This window comes from Haliotis rufescens, unplaced genomic scaffold (assembly GCF_023055435.1).
Source record: "Haliotis rufescens isolate VD_foot unplaced genomic scaffold, xgHalRufe1.0.p SCAF_30, whole genome shotgun sequence".
Classification (NCBI taxonomy): Eukaryota; Metazoa; Mollusca; class Gastropoda; order Lepetellida; family Haliotidae; genus Haliotis; species Haliotis rufescens.
The window spans coordinates 2,094,833-2,117,403 of record NW_025964002.1 but is presented as its reverse complement, the minus strand read 5'-3'; the positions used below and the strand labels follow the sequence as shown (position 1 = coordinate 2,117,403).

The 22,571-nt window shown below is 38.1% G+C and overlaps 1 protein-coding gene across 1 annotated transcript in view; it reads left to right on the top strand.

Moving 5' to 3' along the window:
- The window catches only part of LOC124127083 (mucin-5AC-like), a 44,389-nt gene that overhangs the window by 6,703 nt on the left and 15,115 nt on the right, over positions 1-22,571 (top strand). The window contains exon 2 of the mRNA XM_048380462.1: positions 11,369-11,411. Within this exon, the coding sequence (XP_048236419.1) occupies positions 11,372-11,411 (40 nt within the window). The 5' untranslated portion in view covers positions 11,369-11,371. The remainder of the gene's footprint in view (positions 1-11,368; positions 11,412-22,571) is intronic.

Below are 22,571 nucleotides of genomic sequence, written 5' to 3'. Positions count from 1 at the left end.
TCAAATAAGTGACATAAAACATCGCATAGAGAAGGAGAGGGAGTCGAGTATATATAAAGTATCGCAGAGCTGTGAATGCTCTCGACGGAGTTGACACTGCACTTGTAACGGCCAGCATGGGACTTGGTGTAGCCAGTGTTGGTTTATTATCAACCATAATCGCCACGCCTATCGTACTTGGCTTGGAAGTAGCTGCCGGAGTCTCTTGACTGGCAGGAATAGCTCTTGAATGTATTTCTAGTAAGGTGCAAAAGAAAGCATTAAAACATGATAGTATTCGTGTATTGACTGAAGCAAAGTTAAATAGCATTGAGGATCATATTTCAACAGCACTGGCTGATTGTAAGATATCCGAGCTTGACGCAGGAGATTCGGTCAAATTCTGGTAAGACCAGTGGCGTAAGTGAAGACGAGAAAAAAAGTTCATAGAACAGGGGAGACAACAAGCGCACCTAGTATTCGTGCCAAAACCAAAGAACTGGTTGCAGATTAAGAATAAATTGTTTCGTCGATATGCATCTTGATCCATGACGATCATTGGATCCCATCGCATAATTTGCATAAAAAATTACCTCTGTAGTCGCATTGTTAGGGTATGATTCTGGTTTAGGTGGCAGTGCTGCATTCCCTATATTACTTAGCTGGAGTATTGCTGAAAGCGGCGTTAAACAACAAACAAACAAAAATAAGTTTGTCGTGTCAGGTAGTGGTGTACAAAGTTGAAAAGTAAAAGGTTTGACAGAATTGAACTTGGTTTTTTTCTGAGACTGCAAAATTTATGCAAAGTTGACATATGTCACAAAATGCTGCCATTATTGGTTTTAGAAAATCAATTATAACTTGAATTTGATTTTCTCAAGTGAAGTAGGTCAAGTCGAAGTAAGATAAAAAATAGTTCCAGTGTCAACATTTGATTTTGATCAAGACGTGACGTCACTGGCCATAATCAGTTGATTTCTGTTGTAAACAAATATAACATAAAATTGAAAGTGACAAAACCCTTTTCATAATCGTCAACACAAAGAGAGTTCAAGTCATTAGATGCGATGCTACAAAGTGCCGACAGGTGTCTTTGATGATGTCTTGAAGATGCACCTCACCATTTTGTTGATAAAGATTGATGAGGAATGACAACGAGGTTGCCGTTCGAACTGATCTTCAGATGGTTTTTTTTTGTTTTGCGTGTTTGTTGTTTAACGCCACACTCAGCAATATTCTAGCTATATGACGGCGGTCTGTAAATAATCCAGTCTGAACCATACAATCCAGTGATTGACATCATGAGCATCGATCCACGCAATTGGGATACGATGACATCCATCAACCAAGTCAGCGAGCCTGACCACCCGATCCCGTCTCCTACAAGCATAGTCGCACGTATATGGAGTAATTTACCAGGAAAGAGGGGGGATCTCACCAATGTGAGAATCAGGATTGGACAACAAACCAAAATCAGCACATAAGCACGGCGTGCATAATTAATATAATCAGATAAATCATAATATTCGATAAATCATGATTGCAGTCATCTGCTTTCTTTCCCTGAACATAATAAAAAAAACATTTGGCATCAACAATGTAATTTATTAATATTTGTACAGATGAAATGCCTTGGTTAATTATGGATCCACAGACCATAATCTTCAATGAAGCATAAATATTATTTTCAATGAAAAGTTTGTTTATTAATACTGAGTCCCATTTAGCAATATAATATATCACAAATTGTTTCAATAATTGTCCTGACAACAGCTATACTCCACGACCCATTCAACGTGCACAACGTATCGCTTCAGGTGATGGTTCTGCTATCTATTGTTTTATATGTTTAGATTACCATTGGCGTGTTTTCTTTCTCGAAGACAAAGCCAGAAATAGCGATCAGAGTGACATACATTTCCTCCCAGATCTACCAATGATTCCGTTAAGAAATAATTAACAAGATGACTTTAAAGAATTTTGATGCAATGATCGGACGAAATTGTTTCTGAAATTATTATTTAAAAAGTAATTATATTCTTAAATCGTGTTATAAGTGATATCACTTGCTTGATAAAGGTGTTAGGATCTACACCGAAATGTCGCACTAATTGGAATAAAGAAGTTGTTCATCCATAGAACTCGTCTTTCTTCGTCATATTTATAGCTGGGATATTGCTTAGTTCGGCGTTACACAACAAACAAACAAAAGCATCCGTGGTTCCGAAATGGTCTACGTAAACTTTCTACGGTCTACGGACTTTCGATCGCGAAAACGATATGTCGACATATAATTGTTCAGCAACAACAAATATTACTTTTAACGAGGAAGGGTATGGTATGTGTTATATATGTATCAATCCTCTCTCAACTAAGGTTTGTTTCAAGGCGTCAATAGCGGTAATCTGATCATTGTGCAAAACAGTGACCTGTTGCGATCTGCCGATCAGTTCATACTTTGAATAAAATTCATAAAATAGATTACAAAAATAATTCTTGGTAAACAATGAACACTCTTTATAACCAGATAGTGTAATAACAGGATTACGTTGACTTGTGGGAAAACACATTGTAGTCGAATACAGTAAACTACGTTTATAACGAACACTTAGACCGAACTTATATTTTAGTCCCAGGTATCTGTTGTATATATGCTGTATATACGCTTATAACGAACTATGGTTATTACGAACTAAAATGAGTGGTCTTTTTGAGTTCGTTGTAACCGTAGTTTACTGTATAATGCCTTCTCCCTCTACACGGGGTAGGTGGGGGAGTACGCACTATACACAAGAAAGTATTTCTCCCCTTTAAGTCTCTATCCGTTCCCCAGGGAAATCCACACCGACATTTAAATTTCGGAAACTCATCGGAGGGGCCTGAATCTCATACTGCATGCTGATCTAGCCTATATGATGTCGTGTGTAGCAAGTGTGGTACTTCCGGTGGGAGGCATGATGGGATCGCCTCTGAAGCGTCAACACCGATTTCTGTTCAGTCAGTATTGGTGTACAATATGTTTTTCAATACCTACCGACCATCTCTTTTCACAAAAGAGAATATAAATTGATTTGTTTCTACCACCGACTGCGTTTTATTTTCTGAGAAGAAAATCCATAAACCAAGCGATAATAAAAGTGCCCTCGTGTGATGATTCTACGCCTTAAGGCAATGCCATGTTGGTAGTTCCTGCTCGTGTGGTATTTTTCAATAACACTCTTTGATGTGATGGGTGGTCTGCGGTTATTTGTATTGGTTATGTGGAATACATTCTGTGAAACGACACTCCTCCATCTGTTTAGCGTTCCTCAACCATTATCGGATCCTTCTATTTTTGTAACCATTAGAACGTGGACAGAAATACGTTGAGGAAGCATGTAACATCTTCTTAGTCATTTCAAACTTTTTTACCGTCACATGCTCCTTAAACAAATGTGGGGGCGGTGGGGTAGCCTAGTGGTTATAGCATCCACTCGAACACCTGGGTTCGATTCCAGACATGGGTACAATGTGTGACGCCCATTTCTGGTGTCCCCCGTCGTGATATTGCTGGAATATTGCTAAAAGCGACGTAAAACCATACTCACTCACTCATTTATTTAATCAAGTGTGCCTTTGTGAAGTATTTCAGTAGGCATTGATAGTGCTTAATACAAGAACGATTCACCCTAAATCATCATTTGTAAGTATCGAAGACATGTTTTTCGTTTCTAACTCTTATCATATACTCACCAATTAAAGTAGGGGTATTCAAAAATAAGAGTTGATTACAACAGAAAAAAAGAGGCATCGCGTAATAGTAGTGGATGGATAGATGGATCAGTTAACGGATGGACGAGATGGAACATGACAATCAACAGAACGTGCTGGCGGTGTAATACAAGAATGCAAACAATCAAGAAAGGCGACGGTGTGCTGTAGAAAATGAACGTTTGAGATGCCTTGATCAACAGTTGGTCATGTCCACGCGATTGGTCAAACATTCGTTTATACGGGCGGTTCGGGTCAATCTCCCAATGACAATTTGAGAGAGTTTTATCCACCCTTCTTGCAGCACTTGGGCCCACTTGCACAAAGCGATTTTAGTGCTACGATTGTTGTAAGCCTATGTTAAAGTATGGGAGTTACGATCATCTTATAGCGCTAAGACTAATGTAAGCTATTGTTAAAGTATGGGAGTTACGATCATCTTAGCGCTAAGACTAATGTAAGCCAATGTTAAAGTATGGGAGTTAAGATCATCTTAGCGCAAAGATCGCTTTGTGCGACCTGGTTCTGCGGCTCCCGTAGCGGGTTGCCTTTGACGTCGGCGTACACGTCTCTCGATCATGTCCAAGACGTGCTCCTTATTATAAGGTCTTGTCTCAGGACTTGCCATTGCTTTCTGTGGTTGTTTATTCTGCTGGAGATGATCAGTTAAGTACGATGACAAGAGCATTATCGTCTTGAAAGACAAAACGTGGACAAGGATGGTACGTATGTTGTCTCTGTGGCACTATCCAGTGACACTTCCATGGACAATGTCCTACCCTCGACACGATCTGCTTCCACGCTCTACTTTTTGGCGTCTGGCTATGATGTGTCGACGTCTTATCGGTGGTACAACACGTGGTCGCCGGGGATGCAGATGGTGTCTGGTCAGCAACATTAAGCCTGTGTCCTGGCGCAAGTGAATATCGATATGACTGGCTGTTTATTCGATCCTGGATTGTGTTATTGACCTAGGGCGCTCTGTGACGGTCCGACCATTAACCTTTTGTGCCTGCAGAAACCTGTTCCAAAGTCTGCAAATCACAGACTTTGTTTGTTTGTTGTTTAACGCCGCACTCAGCAATATTCCAGCCTTATGACTGCGTTCTGTAAATAATCGAGTCTGAACCAGACACTCCAGTGATTCATATTAAAAGCATCGTTCCACGCAATTGGGATCGATGACATGCATTAACCAAGTCAACGAGCCTGACCACCCGATCCCGTTAGTCGCCTCTTGACAAATATATTCGCCTTTAACGGCAAGTATGGGTTGCTGAAGACCTATTTTACCCCGGAACAAATCACAGACTGACACACATTGAACATATTGGCTACATGTACTAGGTCTTTTACCTTGAAGCATGCCAGTGGCTCTAGGGCGTTCATCACGCTGTACTACATTGAAGCAAGAGCAGGGACCCTACGTGTTGCTGTGGATTACAACAATCAACAATCCTTATGACTTCCTTCGCTGTGTATCAAACAGCCAATCAAACTGAAGCATTATCTATAACAAGCTGTCTGTATCCAACGAAAATGGAATTCGAATTTCTGCAACTTTAACAACAAACCAAGGTAACCGTCGGATTTATCCCTGCAGCAGTTCTGTTATAAAAAGTATAGCTGATCAGGTGAGCTGTAATAACGACTGATTGATTAACGTGGAGCCAGATCCTTCTATTGTACTCTGGCTAATTGCAGAGGAAACACGAGCTAGATACAAACAGGAGGGTATTGTTATACACATTGCAAATAAGCACCGATGTGTCGCAAACGATTGGCGCCAAGTCAAGTTTTGCAAGTGCGAAGCGGTCGTTTGGTTGTATGTTTGCTCAATAAAGGAACTAATGCGAACACAAATAAAGGCTATCAGCTTCATTGTTACTTGACATTGTACTGACAGAGTGTATATGACGGGTGAGTCAGGCCCTATCTGCAGCGACTACTGCTAATTGTGTGTCAGTTTGGAGGCAAGCAAACCAACAGATAAGACAAACTTAAGGAGGATATATCAATAGTCAATGATGGATATCGATGGCCTTGTAACCTCACTGAATGACTTTATTGGAACCGTATCTTGACTAATGATATTGACTCACCTATTGAAATTTGTAAAGAAACTTTTAAGGAAATTTATAATCACTGTATCCCAAATCGTGAAGTACTTAAAACACAAAAGTATCCTCCATGGCGACTGTCCTTGATGTAAGAGGCGACTAACGGGTTCGGGTGGTCAGGTTCGCTGACTTGGTTGATGCATGTCATCGTATCCTAATTGCATGGATCGATGCTCATGATGTCAATCACTGAATTGTCTGGTTCAGACTCGATTATTGACATACCGCCGTGATATGGCTGGCATATTGCTGAGTGCGGCGTTAAACAACAAAGAAACAAACATCGAGTGGCGGATGCTATCGCCACAGTTTGAGTAATTTGTCCAGGTACAACTAGATCTGTGCAGGGACGGGCATGCAGGGGTCTTCAGGACCAGTCAACAATTACGACCGCCATCATATAGCTGGAATATTGCCAAGTGCAGCGTTAAACAACAAGCAAACAAAAACATCAATGGTTCCACGGTGGTCTACATAAACTTATTCGGCAAAGAAACCGACAACATGGAATTGCAAAGCAAAGAAACACACAACTTTGGGCAAAATTCCGCCATTTAAGAAACGAAGTGATTGCCTCTGTTCGCCTGGCTAAAGAGAATTATATATAAAACAAAACTGACGACAAAATAAACAAAACCCCAGGGACAAAATTGTGGTGAAAACTTGTTAAATATCATCAAAATGAAAAACATCACAATACAATATATCCTACAATTCTGTATCAGTGAGTGAGTGAGTGAGTAGTGTTTTACGCCGCTTTTAGCAATATTCCAGCAATATCACGGCGGGGGACACCAGAAATGGGCTTCACACATTGTACCGATGTCGGGAATCGAACCCGGGTCTTCGGCGTGACGAGCGAACGCTTTAACCACTAGGCTACCCGACCGCCCCCAATTCTGTATCAAGGTAAAACACTCGATGATAATGAAGTCATTGCAAATGTTATAATGATTTTTTTTTCGCAATAATCTACTGTAAATGATCCTGATAAATTAATTTTAAATTTAAGCCTCAAATGTAACACCATATTGGATAGTTTTACCTTTCATCATGAAGAAGTACAGGACATCTTACTTTCGGTTGATACAACTCGGGCGGTTGGACCTGCTGGTATAAGGAACAGCATCATCAAACAATCAGTTAGAAGTATAATTTTATCAAGACCTCTAACTACACTTGTCAACATATCATTACAGTCACACAACCTGGAAGAATACATGTATAACTCCTGTTCATAAGAAGGGTAAGTATAAACGAATGTTCTAATGATAGACGTATTGCACTCACACGCTGCTTAGCCGCAGTACAAGATAAGGTGTATTTCAATATGTATTAAACTTTCTTTGAGAAAATGAAGTAATCTCAAGTCTGAGTTTATTCCTTGTGATTCAATGACTTACCATTGACCTATTTGTATGACTATTTTTGAAACTGTTGATGATGGAAAGGAGGTTAGGGCAGTTTGTTGTGATCGAAGTAAAGGTTTTGATAAGGTCTGGTACCGTGGAATGGTAAAGAAGCTAGATACATATGGTATTATAGGAACATTATTAAAATGGTCTGAAGGTTTTGTAATTGACAAAGAAACAAAGATTATTAAAGGATATAAATCAAAATTTAACTTTGTACTGGCTTGAGTATCGAAAGGGTCTGCACTTGGCCCGCTGCTGTCCTTGATTTACATCAATGATTAAGTTGATCCTGTAAATAGTAATATAAAACTTGTTGCTGACGATACGTCTTTCTACATCTTTGTGAAAACCCAGACACCGCAGCTTCAGCATTAAACAATGACCTGATTGCAATCTCATACTTGGCGAAAATGTGGAAGTGAAGTTTAACCCCGAGAAAACTGAAAGTATCTCATTCTTCCGTTAAACTGTACCAATAACAAGACTAAATCTCGAAATAGATGGAATCATTATGAAAGAAGTTGAAATACATAAACATTTAGGCGTAGTTCTCCAGCGTGATAGCCACCGGCATTTTCATGTTGATACTACTGTATTTAAAGGCTGATAAACTGTTTTAAGCGTTTAAAAATACCCCCTCCAGGAAAAGTCTTGAACTGATGTACAAATAATTCATCTTACCAATATTCGATTTTTGTCGTATACTTTGGATTAATTTTTCTCAAGATCAAGAAGTGATAATTGAAAGATTTAACCAAGATGCTCCAAGAACCAACTATGTGGTCCAACACGGGACACAAGCCACAGAAAAAATGTTTACCTTAACAAATCAAAAATCATTATCGCTAAGGCGCAAGAATCAATTTTTATCCTACAAATGGTAAATAATTTAGCACCAGCTTGTTTCTGCAACCTTATGCCTGACCCAGTTAACGTTCACAGTGTTTACAGCCTTAGAAACTCTATTATTGAATAACCTATCTGAAAAAAAATAATTTACTGGCTCATATTTCGAAATGGATTATCATGCACTTACAATCAAAAAAAAAATTGTAATACAAATTTGGGAACCAGATTCTGTTAAATTATCCACTGCCGCCTGAAACTTGGATGTAATGACTTTAAACGGATATTAATTCGACAGATTGATAACTGACAGCCCAGTTTGTCCTTGTATCCCCGCAACACTTCTTCTTTTTTGCAACTATGATCAAATTAAAAGCAATTTACTACATTACACAAAAGAATATGATTTTATTACAGTACTTTACATATAATACTCACATATTATATATACCGGAATCTTATGCACCTTTTGTAGTAACTAATATTATGTATAATCGCTACGTATAATTGCATCATTCTGACCATCAAACTCGACACTGTTGTACTTCATAACTGATCTCCAAGGAACATGTGTAATTATATACACCTTGACTATCTCTTGTTACTTGATTTTTATACAGAAGAGGAATTAAAAAAAAATCGCCTTGTTTTACCAATCCCAATTTCAAGACGAAATAAAGACATATTTAAACCATATGTTTGTACGTTTCCTTTGACAATAAACACTAAATCCATATATCCCAAGATTAATGGACTCCTTGTGAAATTCGTAACCGACGTTGTGTATGTAATGTGTTCTCTTTCTTTCATATTAGCTGCACAGAAATACGATTGAGAACTTTTGGAAAGAAAAGGAATGCCCTGTAAATAAGAGTTGACAATGTATGTAGTAAAGTTGACATCTCGGGCGCTTGTGCTGGTGAGTAAGCGAAAAGCAGTATCCTTATCAGACTGGGGGCACTCGTACCCTAGGCGTCTCTTCGCTGTGAAGAGTTGCGTTCCATGGGCGCGCCAGATCGAATCCCAGCTCCCCCTGATTATGCTTCTAGGTTTATCAACAACATACCTGTGCTCGTGGGTTACACCAAAGTGGTAAACGTCTGAGATCTGCATCACTTCACATGGCCCATTGACCAAGAGCAGATAACTAAAGAACAAGTAATTATTGAAGACATGTTTTGCCCTATTGCTCCTCAACAGCTTGTCCTGTTTTGTGTCTGCTGCTTTAGATGCTTGAACTTTTTTGTTCATTGACTTTGGCCATCGGTCACGAGGTTTGACCGCCATTTTGGATTCAAGATTGTCTGTGTGAGTTTTTTTGTGTGTCCATGTCTTCAAATCCTTACCCCTCTGAACTTAAATGCTTCCAAACTTTCTGAGACTTGTCTCCATACGTAGGCTGTTCAAAAAGGAAACGTACGGGTAATATGTAGTTCATTGAACCTGACCACACAAAAAAATCCGGTGTATAAATTGAATATGTGTTATTGGAAAATGTTGGTGGCCTGATATTCGACAAACGGTGCGTCAACACGCAGCTATTGTCGATTGGCAATGTCTTAAACAGGCATTGTTTTCACACTTGTTAAAAAATGTCATGGAGGAAAACACTAAAGCAAAATGCACGTGCAGGTTATGGCATTCGTAACTTGTGGCAGTGGCTACAAAAAGGCAAGCAAAAGCCGATGATTTGTCATTCAATTGTCAACATTTTTCAAGTTCGGAAATGCCGCGATTCCGCGCTGCCTATCGGAACATTGCCATAGGACGTATCCAAAGAGAGGAATCGCGGTCTTCTGTTGCACACCACTTCAGCGTCCACCACAGCACCATTTGCCGCCTTTGAGATCGATAAACCGATTAATTCCACTGCAGATCGTCCGAGAACCGTCCGACCAAGAGTAACCACCCCTGCACAGGATTGCGACATTCGACTGTTCCACCTACGTCATCGCAATGCAACAGCTACGAAGACTGCAGGACGCATCTCTGGTTTGAGGAGGATATCGGCCAAGACTGTCAGGACCCATCTTCAGTTATCGTCACTGTTGTGCAACAGATCATCGACAGCGACGCTTGACTTGGAATTTGAGGAATTTGAGACGAGTGTGGTTTATCGATGAATCACGATTTCTTCTTCACCGGCGAAATGGAAGGCAACGTGTTTATCTCGTTGAAATGAGCGTATTGCCCCACATTGTGTACGTGAATTCGACAATGTCGGTGGCGGTAGTGTCATGGTGTGGGGTTCATATCGTACATTATGAGATCTGACTTGGTTGTGGTTCAAGGAAATTTGACAGCAAATCGCTACAAGAATCAAATTCTTCATCCTCACCTTATTCCAATCATTGACCGCCAGAGGGAGCTGTTTCAACAGTACAATGCCCCACCGCACATTACTCGTGTCACGGTAGACTACCTCCATAATGTCAACATCAATGTCTTGCCCTGGCCTTCGAGATCACCAGATCTCAACCCAATCGAACACAAACATGAATTATCATCTATTTATTATTTATGCATCTGACATATTCCAGATGTGTTGTGTCAGTGAGAAATATATTCATTTCATCATTGCAGTTGTCTCCCCCTGCTGGTTTGCCTTCTGAGCCCGCTGAGGGGGCACAGGTGGCACAGTCGTCTAAGGCGCCGCGATTCGCTGTGCAGAGTTGCGTCCCTTGGGCACGCCAGAAACCTATGATTGTGGGTTCGAATCCCGGCTCGCCCCGATTATGTTTCTAGGTTTGTCAGCACCATACCCGTGCTCGTGGGTTTCACCGAAGTGGTAAACGTCTGAGACCTGCATCACTTCGGGCTTTCCTCCCACATCAAGCTGACACGCCGTGATATAACTGGAATACTGTTAAAAGCGGCGTTAAACCCAACACACTCACTCTCTCACTCTGAGCCCGCTGGGGTGTATGTCGTCGGGTGGTCGGGGCTGAGTGTTCTCTGGCGTTGACGTTGTGTGTTTTTTAATTCGGGGGGAAATGAAGTTTATGAAACTGTGCAGTGTATAAAACTTTCAGTTTAAAATGTTTAAAAAAGAGTGTTCTGTTTATTTATTGCAAATTTGTATAATGTTACCTGTGTTGCTATTAGATACATGTAAGAATCGACCGTCCCTTTGTGTGGGTTCACACGGGAATGAACCTGTAGAGTTAAGGTCTGTGGACACATATGAAGCGTAGTTTAATTCTTAAATATTTTCATTTGTGTATCGTATGTTCAAGAAACTTATACGTTATTTTGCAGATTATGCAAACACTAATTGTCCTGTTCATCTCAGCTGTTGCATGTGAGTAGTTTGAAACAAAGTGATTTTTACAGTATACGTACAAACAGTTCCATATGTAAATGTGACCCGTGAAGATCCTGGGTAGAATAGGTCTTCAGCAACCCATGCTTGCCGTAAAAGGCGACTAATGGTACGGAGCGGATGGTCAGGCTCGCTGACTTGGTTGATACATGTCATCGTATCCCAATTGCGTGGATCGATGCTCATGGATTGTCAGGTCCAGACTCGATTATTTACAGACCGCCGTATATAGCTGAAATATTACTGAGTGCGGCGTTAAACAACAAACAAAAAACAGACATATAAATGTGTATTGCACAGACATATTTTATTTATTCATAATATGAAATAATTAATGCATTTCTTAGAAGTGTGTTTAATGGCATTATATCTTTTAATATTCCTTGAATGAATGAATGAGTATGGTTTTACGCCGCTTTTAGCAATATTCCAGCAAGATCACGGCGGGGGACACCAGAAATGGGCTTCAACCATTGTACCCAAGTCGGGAATCGAACCCGGGTCTTCGGCGTGACGAGCCAACGCTTTAACCACTAGGCTACTCGACCGCCCCCAAATATTCCTTGAATACCAGGGTTAAAGTAGGTCCCCAGCAACCCCATGCTTGTCGTAAGAGGCGACTAAGGAATCGGGTGGTCGGGCTTGCTGACTTGGCTGTTACATGTCATCGTATCTCATTTGCTTAGATCGACGCTCATGATATCTGTCACTGGATTGTTTGGTCCAGATTCGATTATTTAGCTCGGCATTACGTGCTCAACAAGGACTGGTCGGCTCGGAGTCAGTGGGCTAGCACTATAAACTCAGCATAAGTCCGGGCTAGTACAAGCAGACACACACACGCACACGCACACGCACACGCACGCACGCAGACACACACACACACGCACGCACGCACACACACACACACGCACGCACGCACGCACGCACGCACGCACGCACGCACACACACACGTGCATGTGTTACACCGAATCTGTGCACCTGTCAATTCGGTATGCAATGGACTGTGTCGTGTATGAGTTTTAAAATCTTATTCACAGAGGTTGAAAGGACAAATTTAATTTATAAGGATCTATTCACCGAGTTATTTTAAAACTATCTGGAGAATTATTTTTCATTCACAATTGCTGCCCAGTGCATGCAATGAGCAGGTAATTGTTTTCACATTGCGTGCATTGAGCAATCGGTCTGCCCAATGAACGCAAAGGGCAGTAGCACAGATTGGGTGTGGGTGAGTTAGTATTGTTTTACGCTGCTTTTAGCAATATTCCAGCAATATCACGGCGGGGGACACCAGAAATGGGCTTCATACATGTCGGGAATCGAACCCGAGTGTTCGGCGTGACGAGCGAACGCTTTAACCACAAGGCTATCCGACGGCCCGATTGGGTGTGACACATACACATCGCTGCGTAAGTGCCAAAATCTAAAACGCGACGTTAAACCCCATTTAACCTCATGTCACCTTCGACGACAATGCTGCCGTTTCTACTATTCTAAGAAAACTTCTTTAAATAACATATTTCACCATCATCATGTCATTTATCTTCGGTTTCTTGAACGTTCTGCAGACAGTTCACACCCCAAACCAGTGAAACGAAACATTCATCTGTATCCAATATTTACATCATTGAATCGAAACATTTCTTTCTATCAAATATTTACATCATTGAAGCGAAACATTCCTTTCTATCAAATATTTACATCATTGAAACGAAACATTCATTTGTATCCAATATTTACATCATTGAAGCGAAACATTCCTTTCTATCAAATATTTACACCATTGAAACGAAACATTCATTTGTATCAAATATTTACATCATTGAAGCGAAGCATTCAGTTGCATCAATTATTTACATCATTGAAGCGAAACAGGCATTTGTATCAAATACTTACATCATTGAAGTGAAACATTCATTTCAACTATTTATTACATCATTAAAGCAAAACATTTAGTTGTATCCAATATTTACATCATTGAAACGAAACATTCATTTGCATCCAATATTTACATCATTGAAGCGAAACATCTCTTTCTATCAAATATTTACACCATTGAAGCGAAACATTCAGTTGTATCAATTATTTACATCATTGAAGCGAAACAGGCATTTGTATCAAATATTTACATCATTGAAGCGATACATTTAGTTGCATTAAATATTTACATCATTGAAGCAAAACATTTAGTTGTATCAAATATTTACATCATTGAAGCGAAACATTCATTTGTATCAAATATTTACATCATTGAAGCGAAACATTCATTTGAACTATTTATTACATCATTAAAGCAAAACATTTAGTTATATGAAATATTTACATCATTGAAGCGAAACATTCATTTGAATCAATTAATTACATCATTGAAGCGAAACATTTATTTGTATCAAATATTTACATCATTGAAGCGATACATTTAGTTTCATTAAATATTTACATCATTGAAGCGAAACATTCCTTTCTATCAATTAATTACATCATTGAAACGAAACATTCATTTGTATCAAATATTTACATCATTGAAGCGAAACATTCCTTTCTATCAAATATTTACACCATTGAGAGGAAACATTCATTTGTATCAAATATTTACATCATTGAAACGAGACATTCATTTGTATCCAATATTTACATCATTGAAGCGAAACATCTCTTTCTATCAAATATTTACACCATTGAAGCGAAACATTCAGTTGTATCAATTATTTACATCATTGAAGCGAAACAGGCATTTGTATCAAATATTTACATCATTGAAGCGATACATTTAGTTGCATTAAATATTTACATCATTGAAGCAAAACATTTAGTTGTATCAAATATTTACACCATTGAAGCGAAACATTCAGTTGTATAAAATATTTACATCATTGAAGCGAAACATTCATTTGAACTATTTATTACATCATTAAAGCAAAACATTTAGTTATATGAAATATTTACATGATTGAAGCGAAACATTCATTTGAATCAATTAATTACATCATTGAAGCGAAACATTTATTTGTATCAAATATTTACATCATTGAAGCGATACATTTAGTTGCATTAAATATTTACATCATTGAAGCGAAACATTCATTTGTATCAATTAATTACATCATTGAAACGAAACAGGCATTTGTATCAAATATTTACATCATTGAAGCGAAACATTCCTTTCTATCAAATATTTACACCATTGAAAGGAAACATTCATTTGTATCAAATATTTACATCATTGAAACGAAACATTCAGTTGTATCAATTATTTACATCATTGACGCGAAACAGGCATTTGTATCAAATACTTACGTCATTGAAGCGAAACATTCATTTGAACTATTTATTACATCATTAAAGCAAAACATTTAGTTATATCAAATATTTACATCATTGAAGCGAAACATTAAGTTGCATCAATTATTTACATCATTGAAGCGAAACATTAAGTGGCATCAATTATTTACATCATTGAAGCGAAACATTCATTTGTATCAAATATTTACATCATTGAAGCGAAACATTCCTTTCTATCAAATATTTACACCATTGAAAGAAAACATTCATTTGTATCAAATATTTACATCATTGAAGCGATACATTCAGTTGTATCAATTATTTACATCATTGACGCAAAACAGGCATTTGTATCAAATACTTACATCATTGAAGCGAAACATTCATTTGAACTATTTATTACATCATTAAAGCAAAACATTTAGTTATATCAAATATTTACATCATTGAAGCGAAACATTCATTTGTATCAAATATTTACATCATTAAAGCGAAACATTCCTTTCTATCAAATATTTACACCATTGAAAGAAAACATTCATTTGTATCAAATATTTACATCATTGAAGCGATACATTCAGTTGTATCAATTATTTACATCATTGACGAGAAACAGGCATTTGTATCAAATACTTACATCATTGAAGCGAAACATTCATTTGAACTATTTGTTACATCATTAAAGCAAAACATTTAGTTATATCAAATATTTACATCATTGAAGCGAAACATTAAGTTGCATCAATTATTTACATCATTGAAGCGAAACATTAAGTAGCATCAATTATTTACATCATTGAAGCGAAACAGTCATTTGTATCAAATATTTACATCATTGAAGCGAAACATTCCTTTCTATCAAATATTTACACCATTGAAAGGAAACATTCATTTGTATCAAATACTTACATCATTGAAGCGAAACATTTAGTTGCATCAAATATTTACATCACTGAAGCGAAACATTCATTTGTATCAAATATTTACATCATTTAAGCGAAACATTTAGTTGTATCAAATATTTACATCATTGAAGCGAAACATTCATTTGTATCAAACATTTACATCATTGAAGTGAAACATTCATTTGTATCAAATATTTACATTATTAAAACGAAACATTCATTTGTATCAAATATTTACATTATTAAAACGAAACATTCATTTGTATCAAATATTTATCATTGACGCGAAACATTTAGTTGCATCAAATATTTACATTATTGAAGCCAAACATTCATTTGTATCAATTATTTACATCATTGAAGCGAAACAATCATTTGTATTAAATATTTACATCATTGAATCGAAACATTTAGTTGCATCAATTATTTACATTTTTCAAGTAATATATTCAGTTGTATTGAATATTAACAATATTAAAGCGATAGATACGGTTGCATCAATTATTTACATGATTCAACAAATCTACGTTAGACCATGATTTTGCTGCATTACCGCAATAGAAAAATTCAGAAGCACCTCTTTCGAAAACCCACCCGTTTTGCAATTTGAGAGTCTGATATTACGTCCTTAACATTGCTAAATGACGTTTTGCGGTTTCTACATTTTATACAGCAAATATATGTCAAAACTTGACGTTTTATAGACGTTTTTATCGTTTTCGGTTTCTGACGTGTTCTATAGGTATTAAAACGGTGTCCGAACCTCTTCATTAGCTTATCTTCTAAATAAGTCGACTACCTTCGTGGCCCAGTAGAGAGAGCGTCTGCCCGGAGAGCGGAAGTTCGGTGGTTCGATCCCCGGTCGCGTCATTCAAAACGACGTTAAATTGTGGTAGATGATAAAACAAGAACTGGTCGACTCGGATTTTGTGTTCCGTGTCTGAATGGAGTATTCGTGTTAAACTGCATCGTGGTATATAAGTGGGCTAACACTATAAAACCTGCTTTAGTACAAGTAGCCACGCACGTACGAGCGTTATATATATCTTGAATGCTACGTTAAACCACCTCAACACCTAAAAGAGTCGCTGAACAGCAATACAAGACCCCATCAGGAACGTAGCATTCTCAGGTTTTAAAGAAACAGTTCATCGTTTACCTTATAATAAGTATATGCAATTGTGATACAAATAATGTACTTGCCTGGTTCAAAATGAATTAGATCAAGCAAAACTAGTGTGCCACGGCACCGTAGCTCACCTGGATATCCAGTCACTTCACAAAATTTGCTGGCAGCGTTGATATTCAAATATGGTCTTCATAAATTCAAAATTTGAAAAATATATAGTGACATCATTAGGACATGCAACCCTCAGAGACAAACATGCATTTCCAGGGAACTTAAAAGAATGGCCAAAACAAGGTTAAAATATAAAACATCCCAAATAAACATATATCTTGAACTCCACTTCTGACTTCACTCCTGACGCGGCATTTCAGGAAATTTTGAACGAATATGACTAAGCGATGGACATAGACAGCGGCCATATCGAAAATGGGATTGGCACCTCTTGAACACATGCACGTGTGATCATTGTTGGGAACCATCATGTAAACTGCTTCATTGGTTCGAAGGTACAAAATGATCAAATCAAGGTCAAAATTAAAATATCGCCCAACAAATTACAATGTATGTTGAACCCCACCTGTGTCTACACGTGGACTAAAATTCTTTACATTTGGAAACAAAATGGCCGAATAATCGCCATGATGGCCAAGGCGGCCATGTTTAACGGGAGATTCAAACTTGTTGAATATATCTGTGGGAACAAGAATATGAAGGATTAAGGACAAACAGGCCATGGTTTTCAGTCAGTTGAGGTACAGAGAGTAATCAGAAAACCCCATGCAAATCACAGTGACAGATGTTTTTACCTGTTAAGACATCACATGATATATGTATACAACACAACGTCACCACTTCTTACTTACTGCACGGGACACGGGTGGTCTAGTAGGCTAAGATGTGCGTACCAAAACGTGTGTTCAAATCCCAATTTTGTTTCAAGGTTGCTCAGCACCATGCCCGTGCTCGTGGGTTGTAGCAAAGTGGTAAACATCTTAAGCCTTCCATATCAAATCACGCGTCCTGTTACGACGTAAATTGTAATAAAAAAGTAAATTGTAATACTTGCAGCAAATTGTAATAATTTTGACGTAAATTGTAATAACAACGTAAATTGTAATAAAAGTTGACGTAAATTGTAATACGCAAATTGTAATAAAAATTGACGTAAATTGTAATAATCTCAACTTGCGGTAAAATGTAATAACTTTTTACGTAAATTGTAATAACCTTATAAGTTTAGTGTCAAAGGCGTTAAATGACTAGAACCTATCCTTGGTTGGTACAGGGTTTATCGTACAATCGTCTTCAAAGTATGAGTGTGGGGGGAGGATTGAGGTCGTTATCGTACATTGTTGTATAATTATATGTATATATAAACGCATTGGAATTTCATTTCCATGGTTGTCCAGAAGAGGATTAATTATTAGAATGAACTTAGTTTTCTTATTTATTTGAGAAATACTCTGTGTGTTTTGTACTTAATTGTAATATATCCTATTGACGATTTTCATCATAATTGTTCATATTTAACCTAATGGAATCATATTTCAATTGGTAAAGTAGGTACTAATATACACAATGGAACAATTATAACGTAACAAACTTACACAAATATATTGATGTGGAAATGTGGAAAGTATGACTTTTACTGACTGAAGCACATTTATTTATTTTGCAACTGTATATTTGTACATATTTTATGCGGAGAGGGGTTTACTAAGTTGCAAGAACTTGTCCCCAATACAATTCTCATTTTGTTCTGTGAATAAAATATGTTTAAACTGAACTAAACTAGCAAATGGATGACATGTCACTCTGCAGTAGTCTGTGTGCAAGCTGATTTGTACATGTTCATATACATTATATCTATTTATTATTATTCAAGTTTCAATTTTGTTAACGTTGCTCGGAGTATGTAAAGCAAATAATGACAATGTCCTGGGCGATGTACATGTAGGTATGTGAACCCGCAAGGACTACCTTTATCAATTATTTTACGTGCAGCTTGCGTCATGTCTGTATTGTTAGAATAATACTCTAGCAACTGTACACATCGAAATTTATGACTGAAAGATCCATCCTCGGGTTAAAAATGATGGATTACATTAGGTACGTCTATTCGACAAATAGGTTAATTGATTTATCATCTAATAGTAGCTTAGGTAGGAGTCCATTGCAATAACATTGAGTTACGAGTTACCGAAGAGAGCTCTGTGCAACCGGACCCTGAAATTATGTCGATTTGCATTGGAGGTTTACTTAATTTGATAAGGAGCACATGACCGTTTCCTTGAAACAAACGAGACAATTCAATCGTATTTATACATTATATTTTGATGAAGAATTCAAATACGTATACAACAAATGAGTGACAGATCTCCTGTGCAATGTCAAAGGGAAAAAAACCAGTCGTCAGCAAATGCAGCATAGATTTCCCATGCATGGGAAAGGATAATACTTAATACATAACATTATATACAATGTTTTTATTTATATCAAAAGAGGGGCGTGGATATTCTTTACCTACATTGCACATACTATTAGATATTGTGTATTCTCGATCTCTGTGAACTTCTCACAGATAAAGAAATAATAATAAATAAATGCAAACCATGTTAACTTATGCAAAATTTGTAGCAATGTATGATTAACATATGGATCATTAATATAACATAAAATATTTCCTTTCATAGGAAGAAGTATATTTAATGAAATAAATGAATAAATGTAACTGTCTGGATTCCTTTCATATGTCATGAAGAACTAACAACAACTTACTGACAACTTTTGCTGGGATAATAACTCCTTGCCCCAACAACAAAAACAAAATCAATCATGATCACGGCATGAAATCATAATTCAAAGAATACACAAATAATATTCTGTATCTTCGGGCATGTCTTGTTGAGTTTCAAAGAGCATCAGAATGTATAATAAATTTGTTGCAATCAATTATTGCTGAAATATATCTGTTTTGATCAAAATTGAAAGGATGAGAAATCTATAATAAAAAGGGTTTTGTCACTAACGTAAATATTCTCTTTGACCTTATACGAAGAGTATTCTAAGATCATTAAACTCGGCAATCGTTGGTGGATTGCGCCAAGCAACCTTGATACCAAATTTGGTACCTCACGTATAATGCGGTACATAATTGTCGAAACAGATAATTACGTTTTTCATAAGTTATGACTAATTTGTGACATATATACGGACAAAAATTACCTCAGAGGATTATCTTCTCTGGGGGTTTAAGAGGATTAAAATAATTCCAGCTAACATCAAGCACTGTAAAAACATATTGAAATTATAGCATACCTTCTTAACATTCCAATGAAAAGAATAGTGACTATCTAAGAAATCAAATTATATTTATCTCCGACACTATGCCCTCATCAGTATGCACGCACGCACGCACGCACGCACGCACGCACGCACGCACGCACGCACGCACGCACGCACGCACGCACGCACGCACGCACGCACGCACGCACGCACACACACACACACACACACACACACACACATAGGTATGTATGTATGTGTGTGTTTGTGTGTGTGTTTATGTTTGTATGTATGTATGTATGTATGTATGTATGTATGTATGTATGTATGTATGTATGTATGTATGTATGTATGTATGTATGTGTGTGCGCGTATGTAGGTGTGTATGTAATGACAGTAAATGTGAGCTCTATGTCATTGGTATCATTACTTTTCAAGGTCCCTTTACATATCAATAGTTGTATAAGGATTACTGTTCACAAATATAATAACTGTGTGTGTCAAACATGCATGTTTTCTCATTGCATGACAAAAGTATCTGGAGCTATATTCGTACCGAAAAATTATACATATAATTTTTCGGTACGAATATAGCTCGATATATATAATTTTTCGGTACGAATATAGCTCGATATATATAATGTTTAACTGTACTCCGAACAGTTGGATTACATATATATATACAAAGGTACAAAACTGTTGAGGGAAGTTTGGTACAGCATTTATCGTACAACCGTCATTAAATATGACTTAGTGTGGGGTGAGAGAACTTTTTGAAACTTGATATATCGAACATTGTTGTATATATACTCTTCAAAAACAGAAACTTGACATAGATGTTAAACCACTTTTTGCAAAAAATCTAAAATAATTACATTAAATGAGAACCAAATAAGTCAAACAGAAAGATGATGTGTCTATAATTCGCGAAAACACATGCAAAGCACGTATACGTAGCGTTTGGGGATCAATTTTACAGCTTCATCCAAACGCAACCGCCTGTAAAAACGTGCAGCACAGGATCCTGCATTTAGGCATGTAGGCCCCCTGCTGAATGGGTATAAAAATCCACATCAACGGCTGTTCATACAGTCCTTATAACGGCAGTAGAGGCGGTGACAGAATGCCAAGGCTGAATGCAGCTCAACGGAACAACGCCATTCGGAGATTACAAGCTGGAGCAACTCAGCAAGAAGTGGCCAGGCACTTTGGCGTATCCAAACAGACAATCTCCGCACTGTGGACCCGACACAACAACACCACAGAGGTGACGACAGACCAAGGTCAGGAAGACCAAGGGTGACAACCCAAGCACAAGATCGATACATCCGGCTGTGACACCTCCGTGACCGCACTACCACAGCCACGTCTACAACCACACAGATCCCTGGGGTACGCAGAATATCAGATCAAACGGTACGCAACAGACTGAGGGAGGCTGGACTTTTTGCATGAAGACCTGTTCGACGTCATGTATTGACCCCAGGTCATCTGGCGGACCGTCTGCTTTGGTGCCAACAGAGGGTTAGATGGGCACGTGCAAGGTGGAGAAATGTACTGTTTACTGACGAGTCCCGTTTCCTACTCACACGTGCTGATGGGCGCGCACGTGTCTACAGACGTCGGGGTGAACGTTACGCCCCCAACTGTATGCAGCAGGTTGTCCCATTTGGCGGCGGGAGTGTCATGGTATGGGCCGGAATTCATCACGGTGGTAGGACGCCTCTCGTGCATATAGCAGGTGCATTGGCAGGTGTGCGTTACAGAGACTTGAACCTACAGCCTTACGTTCTTCCTCACGTCAACGTTCATGGCGGATAGTTCCAGCAGGACAACGCTCGACCGCATATTGCACGTGTTTGTCAGGACTTCTTACAGCACAACAACATCCAGACATTACCTTGACCAGCCCGGTCACCAGATTTGTCCCCGATTGAGCATCTGTGGGACGAGTTGGATCGACGCGTTCGCAGAAGGAATCCACCGCCCCAAACACTTCCGGCGCTTCTTGATGCACTTCAGCATGAATGGCAGCACATCCAACAGCGTGTTATTGACAACTTGATTGCATCTATGGGTCGTCGGTGTCAAGCGGTAATTGATGCACGTGGTGGGCACAACCTATACTGACATTTTCTGTACCCCTGTGACATTAACTGTATCGTGTACGTGTGTCTGTCTAGGTGACACGATTAATGTTTTGAACATTGTGTACATTGATCTTCAAACAGTGTTTCAATTATGGTTTCTGTGTCCTATTTTGAAACAATCGCATTATATTACATTTGGAAAGTCAATGTCAAGTTTCTTTTTTTGAAGAGTATATATAAACTCACTTGAGTGTTTTTTCTTTAGGTTAAGTACGTGGTTATCAACACAATGTATTTATATATAAAAATATATGTTTGGGGTGCTTTCCTTGCATTTAAAGTGTGTTAGCAGCAGTTGAAAAGAGCGATTCAGCATGAAACCAAATTTGAAATGGGGTTAAACAGTTGCTACATAGTGTATGAAATACCCTCTGAAGACATATA